The sequence below is a fragment of the Ctenopharyngodon idella genome, chromosome 5 (assembly GCF_019924925.1).
Source record: "Ctenopharyngodon idella isolate HZGC_01 chromosome 5, HZGC01, whole genome shotgun sequence".
Lineage (NCBI taxonomy): Eukaryota > Metazoa > Chordata > Actinopteri > Cypriniformes > Xenocyprididae > Ctenopharyngodon > Ctenopharyngodon idella.
In genome coordinates this window covers 20,609,970-20,624,805 of record NC_067224.1, presented here as the reverse complement: position 1 = coordinate 20,624,805, position 14,836 = coordinate 20,609,970, and the positions used below count along the sequence as shown (strand labels likewise).

At 36.7% G+C, this 14,836-nt stretch overlaps 1 protein-coding gene and 1 long non-coding RNA gene across 3 annotated transcripts in view; one reads left to right on the top strand and one right to left on the bottom strand.

Annotated features, from left to right (window-relative positions):
* The window catches only part of LOC127512316 (uncharacterized), a 48,398-nt gene that overhangs the window by 13,308 nt on the left and 20,254 nt on the right, over positions 1-14,836 (top strand). The window lies entirely within an intron of this gene.
* On the bottom strand, positions 825-6,419 carry isl1a (ISL LIM homeobox 1a). 2 transcript variants are annotated; one of them, XM_051893100.1, is made up of 6 exons: positions 6,164-6,419; positions 5,308-5,497; positions 4,392-4,651; positions 2,783-3,066; positions 2,277-2,444; positions 825-2,143 (listed from the first exon to the last, which is right to left on the bottom strand). In XM_051893100.1, exons 1-6 carry the CDS (start codon positions 6,189-6,191, stop codon positions 2,027-2,029), a joined length of 1,047 nt encoding a protein of 348 aa, XP_051749060.1. In that variant the 5' UTR covers positions 6,192-6,419; the 3' UTR covers positions 825-2,026. The 2 variants fall into 2 exon arrangements, with proteins under 2 accessions (XP_051749060.1, XP_051749059.1); XM_051893099.1 differs by having other exon boundaries at positions 829-2,143; positions 2,783-3,069.

The window sequence follows — 14,836 nt, the reverse complement described above, 5'->3', positions numbered from 1 at the left end:
GCTTTGCGCTTTAGTCTTCTTATAAGTACTATCATCTAGTGACTGGTATATTACATCTTAAATATTTCCTAATGTTGACATTGTTACAATAGTCAGTAGTCTTGTACTTTTTGTTCTAAAGCATAATTGAAGGGCTTATTCAATTTGCCTTAATTTACTTTTGATTGGAATGCAAGTAGAAAATGCAAAAATAGCTACCTTAGTATAGTAAACCTACCCCTCTTGACAGTCTGTTTACCTTTTAAGTGAATTTTTTTTTTTTTTTTTTTGGCTAGAAAAATGTACAGTATGCAATAATAAAAGATTTGTCGTGCAAAGGTAATTTATATTATTTAGTAGATAAGCATGTTACGCATCCAAATTATCACAATTTGCAGCAACTGTCTGGACAAAGGAAGCATAAAAGCTCAGTGGAATTATGCCCAGAGTCATGGGCTATGTAAAGAGGCATTGTCAAGGTCATTGTACCAGCACTTGGCATGATTTCCTGAAAGAGAGTTGTAGATTTGTATATTGATGTTTAATTCTGTTACTTAATTGTTTGTACTTTAGCAAGCCTGCTGCAGACCAACATGCATATGAATAACATGGTGATTCTCTTATAGGCCAGTCACTGTTACTCTAAGTGATGAAACACGCCATCTGCTGAGGTTAATGTTTGAATTCTTGATTTTCTCCTCTCTCAATCACTCAGTGGTCTTTGAATACATAGCATCAACTTACTTTCTTAGTGTGTGTGTATATATATATATATATATAATATATATAAAAAATATAAATATGTTAATATGTTAATGAAAGAATTTTTATTTTTGGGTGGACTATCCCTTTAAGGGTACTTTAGGTTGCAGTGCTGCTAAACACATTATTTGATAAAACGAGAACTGATTGTTTTTTCACTTTGCCTTATCTCCTTCTGTGTGATATATTATAATAGCCAAACCTCATTTTGACATGCGAGAAACATATAGGCTATAAAAACTGTCACATTTAAGAAACCCCCACGTGTCCGACCGTTTACTTACAGTACACGTCAAATTTTTATTGATCAAATATTCCTGAAGATAACTCTACATATGGCGTTGTTCTTACATCAGTCTTTGATCAAACGACAGGACACGTCAATTATGATAGATCATTCGGAGTCGACAATATTCTTTTCTTCCTTTTTACTTCTTCAGCAAGTAAAAGTACACAAAAGTGGCATGTCTTCCGACAATAAATAATAAAATATTTTGTAATACAGGAACAAAACGAAACCTCCAGAGCTAATCAGTCATATTAACTTAACTTAAACCTATACACATCTTTGGGAAAGAAAAAAGTTCTTGGACGGACACGAACACATGAAATTCCCACACAGCTTGTGGCAAAATAGAGGTATACCTTGTTGCAATGCTTTAGTTGGGCTTGAAAAGAGACCATATAACAAAACTGTAATCGCAGTAGACCTCGGCTGCCATACTACCCTCTTTTGTGAACTAGTCCATTTCGGTCTTTTTATAGAAACAGAATAAACAGTCATGGTTTCATTATAGGCTACTCACGTTGCGCACAAAAGTAGGCTATATGAATGTATATATTAGACTAAGTTCTCTTGCGTCTTATATCCGTAGAGGTCCATTGATTTGTCATAAAAGTGGAAAAAAATGTGGAGGGGTTTTTGGCAAAAGTGTAGCCGACCAGGTCCACTCGGCTGCGGAGCACTGCAATGATCACGTCAAGTTCGGTGTGTGAATACGTGCGCCGGCTGGATCCACTTTCGCTGGAGTTTAAATGGTCTTTTCGCAACACTCGTTGGACTTGCTCGGTTGGAGTGTGTTTAAATCCCATGATTGTCATCACAGTGTATAAATACAACCAAGGGTTGTTTCGATATAGAGGCCTCGTGCAGTTGGTTAATGGGTTTTTATTCAGGAGCGGCCCTAATGATAGGGATGGAAGAAACTTCACGAGCCTCTCTCTGAGATTGGTTTCCCAGACACGTCCTTTCCCAAACTTCAGGTGCAGGAGATAATCCACTCGCCTAGGCCTCTATAGGACTCGCTACCATGCTGTTTGGTGTATCTGGCAGTTGCGAGGACATTGAAGCGACTTCGCTCCCTGTAGAGTTCGAGCCTGGCCCTCCTTCAGAAAAATTCACCTAAAACGGGCAAAATGTATGTTATTATTATTGTTGTTTAATTATTAATATTATAATTATTATTCATGTTATTAGCGGTGCTTTTAATACTGCTACTGGTATTGTGTCGTTACGCACAGTTTTGCGCACTCACCAGTTGCTGGAAAGCAGGCTGGTCGATGTCACTCTGCAGCGCGAAGTCACTGAGGACTTTCCAAGGCGGTTGGTAACTCTGCACCTCCACTTGGTTTGCCTGCAAACCACCGTCGTGTCTCTCTGGACTAGTCGCCACCATTGGAGTCCCCGTCATCCCCTGGATGTTCTGCAGATGACCACGAATAAATGATTTGCAGTCATACATAGTTTAGGGGCCGCATTACAGAAACTTCCCATTTTAAGTCTTAAGATCTAAGAAGTTTGATGTTGTAAATGAGACCATAACTGAAATCGCCATGGTTTCTAAAAAAAATGAGATTGTAAGGTTCTGAATATACATACAAACTTTATTTTTGATTTAAAAAAATGCACATGCTTCAATTAAGATATTTGCAACGAGTTTTTATAGTAGCAATAGACACTGCAAACGCGTGAAGTCTATGACAGGCTCATTAGAAAGACCTAATATTTTTGGTTTATCGACTGAAGCGCCACTAATCTTACCGTTTTGTCGTTGGGTTGCTGCTGCTGGAGTTGTTTCATCAGTATGCTCCTCTTTTTGTCCTTGCAGCGCTTGTTTTGAAACCAAACCCTGATGACTCTCGGGCTGAGACCCGTCATCTCAACGAGCTGCTCTTTCATGAGGGCGTCGGGTCGAGGGTTGGCATTGTAACAAGTCCTCAAGGTATGGAGCTGTTTTTCGTTTAGGACTGTCCGGACGCGGGTTGTTTTCTCAGGTTGTTTGTGCACATGGGGTCGAAGCGCAGGCTGACGTGCCGAAATGGGCTCTGCTGCAAGAAAGACGAAACGGAGATTAATAATTGTTGAATGCAAAGAGATCTTAAATAATGCTCTGAATGTGTGAAAACTACGATTATAAGCTATAGCCTATGTCCAGCGATCAAACAAGTAATTTAAAAGAATAAGTCGGAGGGCCATCTAAGTTGGATGTACTTATGTGAAATAATAATAGGCATAATAATAATAATAATAATACATTTTAAAAATCACTGAAAGACGGAGTGTTAGTGTTCCCATATTCTCCATATATTTAATGTTCTTGTTACGAGACCGGGGTCGAGAGGAAATCTCTCCATAAGCGTAAAAATATGTATTTTTTTAGATATTGCTTTCCGTAGAAATCTGCTCTTTCCCAGATGCAATTCTTATTTCTGCATGTATTGGCGAAGAGAGTTTCCTTTTAATAAACTTGAAATGCAGACATGGTTGCAATCCCTTTTCTGGCAATTATATGTTCCTGCTGAATGCAATAAATTTGGAGGGCGAGTATGACCCAGATAGGTTTACGACACTTAATTAAACCAATCTGTGCATACCTCTGAATTTTAAATAATCGGGTGCGCGCGTTGCGCGCTGCCCATGAAATTACTTTAACGAAGTTATCAATAAACCTGCATTAACATCTGAGTTTGTGGTGGTTTCCATTATTGAGATTATTATAAAATAAGGTGCATTAATGCAGTGAATATAGAACAGCAGTAGCCTAGTGTGGGTGATTTTCGAGTTAAACACTCGAGGCTTATTTTAGAGGTCCTTTAAATGTGGAGAATCAACACGTGCTTGAATTTGTAATATCAGTTTAATTTAATTAACATTTAAAAAAATATGCCCAATGCTCTTACAGTAATCACATACGCACATGATACATTATCGTACTATTATATTTCTATATCACATCAACATTTAAGATTAAATTACATTTTCTTGGTATTTGTGCAAAGATCTCCTTTATTTCTCAAGTACACATAAACTGACGCGTGGTTGGACTCTAATCAGCAGAGAATATCTATTTCATGTATGAATAGGCCTAGCTAAATTCAAAAACGGACAAACGGGGGGAGGGGGGGGGGGGTCTTGTGGTTGGCTTGTTAATAACATAATTCACGGATGGTTGATTTATTTATTCATCACAAGTCTTAATCTCTTAATATATAATATCATTTTTGTTTGTTTGTCTTGAACACGTTTTTAGAAATAAAAAATCTAAAGGTTCAGAGGAGCTTTGTGTCTAAATTCCCCCAGACAAATAGCCTAATCCCCGAGTCCTTGAGCAAACAACGCTTTGTAAGTTGTAGTAGAATAGTATGCCTACCTGCCATTTGTAAAGGTCTCGCCGGATGTAATGGGCTTAATGGGTCACCAGCACCCATTGTTGCCCGTTCCACCACGTCATGGTCGGCCCTGCAGAAGAGCCCGTCTTCCCGCAGAGCGAACTCATCTCCTGGGATGAGCTGCCGACTACACGCCACACATCTGAAACACTCAATATGATAAACCTTCGAGCGTGCTCTCATCACGAAGTCATTCTTGCTGAAACCAATGTTGCATTTAGCACATTTGATCCCGTATAACCTGAAAAAGAAAAACACAAGTACATTATAGTCTAATGTTTGGGTAAAAAATAAATTGCAGCTAACGATCGATATAAGAACAATATAAAAATATTGAATATATGGTAACCGAAATTAAATGCACATAATTGTTAGAACAACAAATGCAAAGGTTTAAAATATATTTAAAGACAACCACACTAGAATTTACTTAGGCCTACTCATTAAGTCGATTAATGATTTAGTAAATAAGAAAATTCGTTTGCAATTATTATTAGCCTATCATTATTATTAATAAATAACAGCATTAATAATAATAATAATAATGACAGTTCTCTTTGGCATATTATTATTAACAGTTGTGTTTGTCCCTCAACGCATGGCCTCTTAAAATAATGCTACATTCATATTGTCAAAAAATATTTTTTCAATATTGCGATGAAATTTCGTAGAGTTGCATGCGGCAATGCTATATGAGCAAAGCCCCACAATAATTGTGGAGTAATTGCGTTGCAGAATCATTTAAGACAGGAGATTAGCATATAGGTGCTGTCCAGTACAAAAAAAAAAATTGAATGACAGCATGCTGCCGTAATGCACCAATGAATAATGAGAGGTTACTGTCATTCAGTCATCCACACTCGAAAACTAAAACATGACCTAAATGATCTGCGTTACCTGATGTAGTCCCGTTTACAGTAAGTTTTTCCTTCTCGGACAAAACATGTACAGGATTCGTCCAGATACTGGTTACATTCTGCACATTTCAAACACGCCGCGTGCCACTCCAGATCCGGGGACACGCGCAGAATATACTGGTCATGGATTTGATTCCCACAGCCGACACACAACGAGATTAGACGCTTTTCTGATTGAAATAGAAAGCAAAGGAAATTCAAATTATGTAGGATATATATATATAATATATATATATATATATATATAGCCTGTATATATATATATATATATATAGCCTGTATATAGCCTATATATTTTTTTTTTTATTTAATTGTAAGCTAACAGTAGTAGGATATTACATCTTATTGAAAGTCTGGCATCGCCCTAATTTCCCAGTGATATACTATGACTACTGTGTGTAGAAATAAACACACTATGACATGTAGGCTATAAAAACGATGCTGGATGCTGAAAACGGTGTATGACTGAAAAATGACCGAAATAAATAATGTGTTACATTAGAACCGACATATATTGTTTTTATTCTTATTATTAATAATAAAAGTAATAAATAACAATAACACCAATAATAATAATAATATTAGCCTAATAATAATAATAATAAATTAAATATGAAATGGCTTGTAATAGGCCCTGTTTGTAGTGATTTAAACTGAGGAAGAGTGGTATCTGCCCCTATAACGATCTTGTCACGATCACTCCGGTCTGTTCAGAACTTTGAAACAAACTTCTAAAGTCATGCATTGATCGGCAAACAGGCATAGTTCATTGTAAATCGCCAATTTTAGCAGTAAGTGTAATTGGACACATATATAGACATTAAGGCATAACTTACTTTTTGGTGGATCCCCCATGTCTCCCATGTCAAGAAAGTAAGGCGGTGTTAGGTCCACTTTAAAACCGGACAGAAGGCCCTTAGTGCCCGTGTTTTGATCTGTGAAGGTGGGAAAGTGGACGAGGGTTCGAGGTGTTGCAGGACTTCCCGGAATCGAGATGCTTGCGATTAGAGTTAGGGGTGTGTGTTGAGCTCCTGTGCTTGGTCACAGCATTGATGGGCCACTCTTGTCCCTATCTCTCTCTCCCTCTCTCAAACTCCGTCGGCTTCGGCTCTTCTCTCTCTCTATTGGTCTGACGTAGGACACTCATACGTCACCTTTATGAGAAGCTGATTGGTTATGGAAAGACGACCAGCTGTTCGGAGCCCAGGCCGATGAGTTGTTGCATTTACTTTACTTATTTCATTCATACATTTTTTTTCTCATTTCTGCAGCTTTTGGCGAATTAAATAGACCCGAAATATGTTAAAATAAAAATAATAATTTAAACAAAAAACATTTTTTTTAGCATTGCATATTTAAACTCTATAATTATATATTTATCTAAAATGAACCAGTATCGACTTTGAGCAAGATATGCTATTTAAACCAAGTGTTTACAGTCATGATATTCTAGCATGGAATTTTTAAAACTTGTTTTATAATAATAAAATTTATAGTAGGCTATACCTATTATTTCAATAATATTTACGACAACAGAGATATTAGTAGCTATAAATCGTGCAAACTGAAAACTGTTGTAAGATATTTTATATCAAGTCGTTATGATAAATATCGCATAGTAAATAAAGAGGTAGCCTATCTCTGTTTTGACTGGTGGACATGTGAAGTGAATCTCCCTCGACTAGTGGTACAGATTTTCGCAGGGAAAGGCGCAAGTCCGTATTTAGGCAGTTGCACACAGGGGTGCATAACACGATTGAAATCGATGGCACATTTCAGGGTTGTCGCTATTCAAACTAAAACGCAATTACAGCACATAATTGCAGATAATGACCGTTTTAAACTGCGCGAGGCACGTGGTAATATAATCTCAATGTAAGGGATGGATTGGTTGAACAAACAGGCAGAACATAGCACAAAGTTGCCAAATCTTCTGAACCTTATACAACGACATGGCAAGTTTTAGAGAAGAAGAAAAAAACATATTTGAACTGAAGTTAAACTGTGAGCTGTCACTTCAGCCCAAATCGTTGAGATTAGCACTGTATTTCAACACTAAAAAAACAAGCTTTATAGATGTCTTTTGAATCGTTATAGATAGTATTGTTATAGTCTTTTAAATTGACAAAAAAAAAAAAAAAAAGTAAAGTACATTTTAACGAATCTGTAAGTCTCCCATTGACAGTGATGGACAAGACAAAACAAGTGGCCGAATTATGACAGCAGGGTTGCAGCCAGCAGAGCGTCGCTATAACAGACACAAACACGCCCTCTTGTGTTAGCAACATGACCCAAAGCAGACCCACCAAACAAAGACATGTGGAAACATATGGAAACATGGACGAGAGCTTGCATTGTTAATTCTCTGATCTGCTCAAATATTAATAATAATACGCGTTAATAATTAATTGATAATTAATACAGGTTAAATGGTTCGTGCATAGTCTATTTGAGAAATTAAAAAAAAAAAAAATAAACATTTCAAATGATGTAAGGCATTGTTTCTACTACAATCAGTTACACTCATCATGTCTCTGTCTTGTGATTCTCATATCAGATTTAAGATTATAGTTACGCACAGTTTATGGCTAAATTGCATTTGGGGAACACCATTTTCACTGTAGTCCTGGTTAGTGACACTGCCAAAATATTTTTTAAACCCAAGCATGCACGGGAAGAGACTAATTTGAAACGTACGTGTGTGTGTGTGTGTTTAGTGATAGATGATTGATAGCATCTTTTGTAGTTGCATTTGTATTGCTGTACAATACTATGCGACCACAGTTCATCAAATCCCTAAACATTGTCTGAATGAATCTTGATATACATTCAATTCAACATCAAAAACTGCATCAAAAGGAATTACATAACACGAAAAAACCAGTTGTGAAGGTATATTCTTTAGCAACATTCATTTATGGTGCAACATTTCCAATAACATTTCCAATAAGCAAAAATTTTAATATTTTGCTACAAACTGTGTTTTTTTTTTTGTTTTTTTTTACCGTTATGATCAATTATTAAAAGGGATGGACAATGGCATTGTACAAAAATCTTAATCTCAACCTAAATCTAGGATGTTCAGTCTTATTATGTTACAAACACTCCACTTAAAATCCAAAAGTCTCTGATCATAATATGACAACTTTACTTGTTGATTTAAATCCTATGAAGATCCATCTCTGATCTCAAAACAATTATTTGCTTTAAGGCTTAAAGTAGTCATGTTACTCTGCGTTATACTCTTTAACGAGAATACCTACAATCCTTACTGTATGATAATCACTGGATAACAGCTCAGGGAGGAGCCAAACAAGACACATTTGTGCATTTGTTTTTATTTAATTAATTGGTAACACTTTACAATAAGGCCTCATTTATTAACATTAGTTAATGTATTAACTAATGTGAACTAACAATAAGCAATACATTTGTTACAGTATTTGTTAATCTTTATTAATGTTAACAAAAATACAGTCGTTCGTTGTTTGTTCATGTTAGTTCACAGTGCATTAACTAATTGATTTTAATAATGTATTAGTAAACCTTGAAATTAACATTAAGATTAATAAATGCTGATTTCATGTTAACTGAAGTAGTAATGTTAACTAATGAAACCTTATTGTAAAGTGTTACCAATTTGGTAATATATATTAACAGTACAGCCTTAAATCTTTATATAAGTTTCTAATTGTGCTAATAAGATAAATTAAGATGATGTTAGAACTAGCTTAAGGATAATCGTTCAGGTTTTTAGTATCCCGTTGTATGCTGCCTGACCATAAGTATGACCCTTATCCTGACCTCATTAACCTCCGTTTCATTGATCACCTTCACAAGCTTGGCTGAATTTGGAAATGCTTCTGAGAGGTAATGGAGGATAGAGCATAACCTGAAGGATGTGTGCTATACTGGCAAAGTACATTCATTCAGTTCAATAGGTATGGAGAGAGAAAGATAGAAAAGATAGAGAGAGAAGGAGCAAATCTATTCTGTGATGTGTTGCTTTGAACAACCTCTCTGCCTTACAGACTGAAGAGCTTGGATGCATGTATTCAATTAGAAATGTACCTGTATATGTGGGATTTCTATAGGGTACCAGTTATAGATTTCTTTAATGTATTGTTTATATGGTTGCAGACAGTGTTTTGTTCTCAAAGCCTGCAGCAGCATGTGCTCTCTTAGCCATTTTCAGGAGTAGAAGTCTCAATGTGCTTGTAAATTTAGGCGGTTAGATTCGATGCAGAAGTCTCCCTCAGCCACAGTAGCCGGTTCTTACAGCTCAGCAGGAGTCCTTCGAGATGAATGGCAGGAGCAGCGTTTCAGCTACTTTGCGTGTGTATGTGCGTGCACGTGTGTGTATGTGCGCGTGTCATCATTTCTTTAGACCTAATGCTTTCTTTTCTAGCTGAGATCTCTTCACACTAAGCAACTGTGTGTTTGTGTTTCGGTGTGTGCGTGTGTGTCCACGCCAGATTTTCTCCGCCTTTAAAAATGACTCGTTGTGATTACAGTTTAGCATGTTCTGAGGAACAGTGCTAAAAACACACACATTTCAGCAGGAAAATCACAGAGCTTTAAAAAGAGGCTTCTGCCCCCTCACAATGACAGAGACATCAGTGATTTTGTCATTGTTAGGTGCCGTATCCAGTGTCTTCAGATCACATTTTCTTTCCATTTATGGAATTTTTTTTTCAGAGGAACACTATGAAGACAGCTGCTGGATTATGCACCTTTTCAGAAACATGTTGAATAGGTTTGCATTGGGACATTGTGCTTTGTATTTTATTATTCAAATAATTATACTTGCATGTGGAGACAATAAAATCTAACAAACCCACCAGAAAACATCCGTCAGCATCAAAGTGAATAACTATATTTATTTTAAAGATTTTTTTTTTTAATGTTTTGCACTTCCATCTTTTTTGCATTTATAGCCAATATCACAAAAGTTTTATTTGGTATAATGTGTCATTTTAGGCTTCTGCTTTTGTTTATTTGTCTATTACATTTCATGCATCGCTGCAGAAAAATTATAGACCTTTGCTTCTCTAATTAACCTCCTCAGTCAGATGAGACATACGGGTATCAGATTGTTCAGTATCTTTGGCTGATACTAATCAGTTCACTTTAATTAACTCAAATAGCTACAGGCTAGAGTCTGTTACTGGTTTGTTTATAATATTCAATCGAATGCATGAGATGTTTTTTTTTTCTTTCCTTTCATTTTTAAAAATAAAGGGTTTTTTGGCATCTATGGTTCCATGCAGAACCTTTAACATCCAGGGAAGCTTTCCATTTTATAGTGGAAAAAGGTTCTTTTAGATTATTAAAATGTTCATTACATTAAGAAAAATAGAACTGTAATACCACAACGTTCTTTGGGGGAACTCAAAATGGTTCTTATATGGCATTACTGCAAAAACCATTAAAAGCAGCAGTTTTTATCTTACATATGCATCAGAAGCTCCAACATTCTGCTCTTTGTGGATAGCACTAGTATTCACACTCATCTCAGAGTAGCTTATATTGTTGCTTTCAGCTGTAATGTACTGGCTGTCAGCCATATTTATATCTGAGCCAGAATGAAATGAAAGCTGTTTCACTCACTGCCCACCATGAGGACCTTGGCTTTAGGTCATTTTTGTTTGTAACTCAAGGTAAGAATGTTTTTAAGAATGTATCTAAGACCAGGCAAACTCTTTAGGCAGAAATGTGTCCTGCGTTTTTGGCCATTTTACTGCAAATAACTAATTAGTATCATTACTATCAGTATTTGTAAGACTAAAAAAAAACTCTCAGCTTTGAATACGGTGTCAGTGATACTTTTCTTGAAGTCAAGAGCTTGATCTGCTCCTCTTTTGCTAAAGACGTCTCCAGAAGGCCTTATCAAGGTCTTTTGTTTCTATTTAATTTTTTCAATAGCTGTCAGAATTAATGGCACACCATGAGTCTGTCCATTCAGTGTCATCATTGAGAAGCAGAGGGGTGAAGATCTCATCTGGGTCACTGTGGTCACACAGAGCCACAGACCATATGGTTGCCTTAGTCATGGCCTACCTGAAGCTGCAATGCTAATCACTGAAGACAAGTGCCACTTGACACCAGAGTGACAGATGGTGTTCCTGGGTCTGTGTACAGGACTACTGCCTAAACTCGGCACCAGCACCACAAACCTTTTCGCCTTGGCTTCGGACGGACTGAGAGGCACAATGAAGGTGATGATGTGTCAGGGACGATTATATGTGATGCTTCCCACCTCCTCTTGTTATGTCCCTTGACTGGATCCTTGCCCACGGCTATGGCTGACGGCAAACTTCAGCGCTCTTAAAGGCATTTCATACACAACAGCATGGAAGAGCAAGTTTGATGCACCAACAGCGAGGATGTTCAAATGTCCATGATAAGTTTATTGTTTGGACAGTGTAGATTATTAATAGTGATTCACAAATGGATTAATTCAGTTGCTGTATATGCCAAGGCTCTTCTTTGACCCAGTGGGTTTGGATTTTATAGTACCACCTATGGGTGTGGATGCATGAAGTTTATATATACTGGAGTGAATTATTTATTTATTTTATTTTATTTATTTATTTATTTTTTGTGTCTCCATGGGCCATGCAGTAGTATGCGTACCGACATTAGCATTCTTAGTAACCATGTGGAGTTAGAAGACAAGACTAGTCATGTGATCTCAACATGGCATCTTCTGTGTGGGAGCAACCTGCTATATAAAACAGCTTGGCTCATGGGGACAAACATCATTTTAGTTATATTTTTTAAAATGTGTAAAACCTTTTGGATGAGTTAAAAATGACTAGTTTTTAACTCATAAAGAATTACTTAGATTTTGTATGATCCAAAAGAGATAATCCAAGGCACACATCAAATTCAAGTATAGTTAAAAAGCCGTTATTAAAGTGGCTATTTTTTAAAAAGAAAAACATTTTAAAAAGGAAAACAAATAATGGGCTACATACCCACATGTTTTGGCAAAGAATGCCTTCTTCAGGGCACAATTATTATTATTATTATTATTTTTTTTTTTTTTTAATGTTTCTACTATGGAACAGCCAGTTTAATGAAGGCTTTTAACTATGTGAACTGGAAGTGTGCCTTGAATTATCTATTATAACTTTGGAGCATACCGGATTTGTTATTTGAGATATTAAGTTTCATTGTAATTGAATTGCTTCTTTTTTAATGATAGTCAAATTGCACATACTGTTCTTCCTTCCTCTTTATTGCTGAATTACTGTGCTGTGTCTGTCTCTATCATTGGAAGTACAATTCTGATGTAAAGAATTCATTCATTCATCCCTCAAACATTACAGCATTGATGCTGTCACATCGTGCATGCAGAAAAATTAAAGATGACTTAGTGAATATTCATAACATATTATCGATGCAAATTTCAGCTGTATTGATAAAACCGTATAAAAAATCATGTTCTTAATACATATTCATATCTCAGTTTAATGACTTCTGAATATTCAGTTATCATCCAGACCACTGGTTTGTCTATCACTTTCTTGTTTTTTGTTTTTTTCACCATAACATAAACATGACACATTCATCCAACTTTCTCAGAGCCGTCTCTAATTTTGTACCAAATGCTGAATCAAACTGATATGTTACATTAAATGGAAAGCAAATCTTCTTTCTTCATCAGATTAGCGGGGATTTGTGGGTGTAGTAAATGGGGGTTTTGCTGTCCTCTGACAGACAGGGAGGAGCAGTAAGAGAGCAGCCGGCTGATGTATCAGGCTGAGGGAGTGGTTTGTTTGTTGTGTGGCGCCGAGATCTTCTCAAAAGCTCTCAGTTTGAGTGGCTGTCTAGGCATTATGGGATGATCTGCTAGCAAGGTGATCATTCTCTGATAGATGCTGAGGAGACCACCCCTCCTTGTCCAGTTTGTGCTGGACATATTAGATAGAAATTCGAAGGTCATTTGCTTTAATAATATTTCTTTAATAGGTGTACTGGTGGAGAAGCACTGATACTTAAAAATTCTGGCTGATACCAGTAAGCCAATGAGCCTACTTATTTTCATGTTATGGCCAATAACCACTAAATGGGCAAATTTAAAATCCTACACTAATTTGTCTTTATAGAAAAGGAAACAAAAAACGATTTTTTTATGTGAATTTAGGCCTCACAAAATTGTAGTATATGCATATGATGAATTGATATTCAGTGCATGCTAAGGGTAATGGATAAATGTCCTCAATCAATGTATCCATCTACAACAGTGGTTCTCAACCACTGGAACCAGGAATCCCCATTGTCCACACAACAATATTCAAAGGCCCCATGACTTAGGAAAACATATAAAAATTCCCATGAAGTAATATTTTAGTCATTTATATGACTTTTCCAGGTCTAGAATTCACACTTGAGAGGCTGAATTAAAATAAGAAATATCTTTGTTTTTATTTGAAATCATTTTACATCATCTTGAGGCCCCCTGGTGGGCCCCAGCTCTTTGGCTGAGAACCAGTGATCTAGAAAGCAAAGTTGAAGTGTGATCATTTCCAAACTGGCAGACTGAAATCATGAAAAAACAACTAAAATACATCAGATGCTTACCAAAGAATTAGATAAATTTGTAAAGGATGCTCTGTGGCCTTTAACTTCTTATGTGGAACATTGTTATTGTTCAACTTTTAAATGGCTTACTGCTGTTCCATTTTTTTTTTTTTTTAAAGTGCCAAATACCACTTTTAAGAGGCCCTTAAAGTGACAGCAGTGAAAAAGATTTTTCCAGGGCCTTTTTCCCCTCTCATTTCCCCACCTACCACAAAGTGCATACCTGCAGGTGATCTGAAGGCCTGTAGTGTGGCGGGGCATCGAGGAGGAACTACAAGCTGAGAAATGAAAACGTTTAGTGACATGACAGCCCGGAGCAGTACATTAACATGACAGGCCATCTCTTGTCACGTGTCAGGAAAACTCAGGCTGGCCTCCCCAGTCTTCTGTGGAAGAGAGCGAGTGAGTGTATGGGGGAGCTGGAGAAGAATTATAAAGGGCTAATCCCTCGCAGCGTTCCTCCCAGCCAGCAACAAGCCTCTTTCATGCTCCATGTAACCTCCGTGAAACTGACACCTCTTTTCGCCCTACCTGCCCTAGGCAGTGGCTATCTTGTCTTCTTTTCTTTTGTTTGGCCAAAGCAAAAGATGCAGACAGAGGGTTTGTGTTAAGATGATGGCTTTATGCAGTTCTCTGATAAGTAATACATATTTCGTAGTCAAGACATGTGGTTGCCTATTTGTGTTTCAGCAAAAAAAGCATCAACAGAATATATGTTTCACATTTCAGCATTTCACTAATGTAAGTTATTTAGGTATGCTTAGGTTTGTCGGATGGATTAACCAAACGCAAAAGTTTCAAAACATGAAAGAATATATTTTGGAAAAAATGTCTCATTCAGTGGTATTTTGGACCGCATTGACTTAAAACACTTTTCAAAAAATGTCTATTTTGTTCCACAGAATAAAGAATGTCATAAA

Bases quoted from the DNA above. Each gene is read 5' to 3' on its own strand.
- isl1a (XM_051893099.1), bottom strand. From the start codon at position 6,191: ATGGGAGACATGGGGGATCCACCAAAAA. The intron at 3,070-4,391 runs GTAGGCATACTA...TCTTTCTTGCAG, and splicing joins GAGACCTTTACAAATGGCAG to CAGAGCCCATTTCGGCACGT. The intron at 2,144-2,276 runs GTGAGTGCGCAA...TGCCCGTTTTAG, and splicing joins AGCCTGCTTTCCAGCAACTG to GTGAATTTTTCTGAAGGAGG.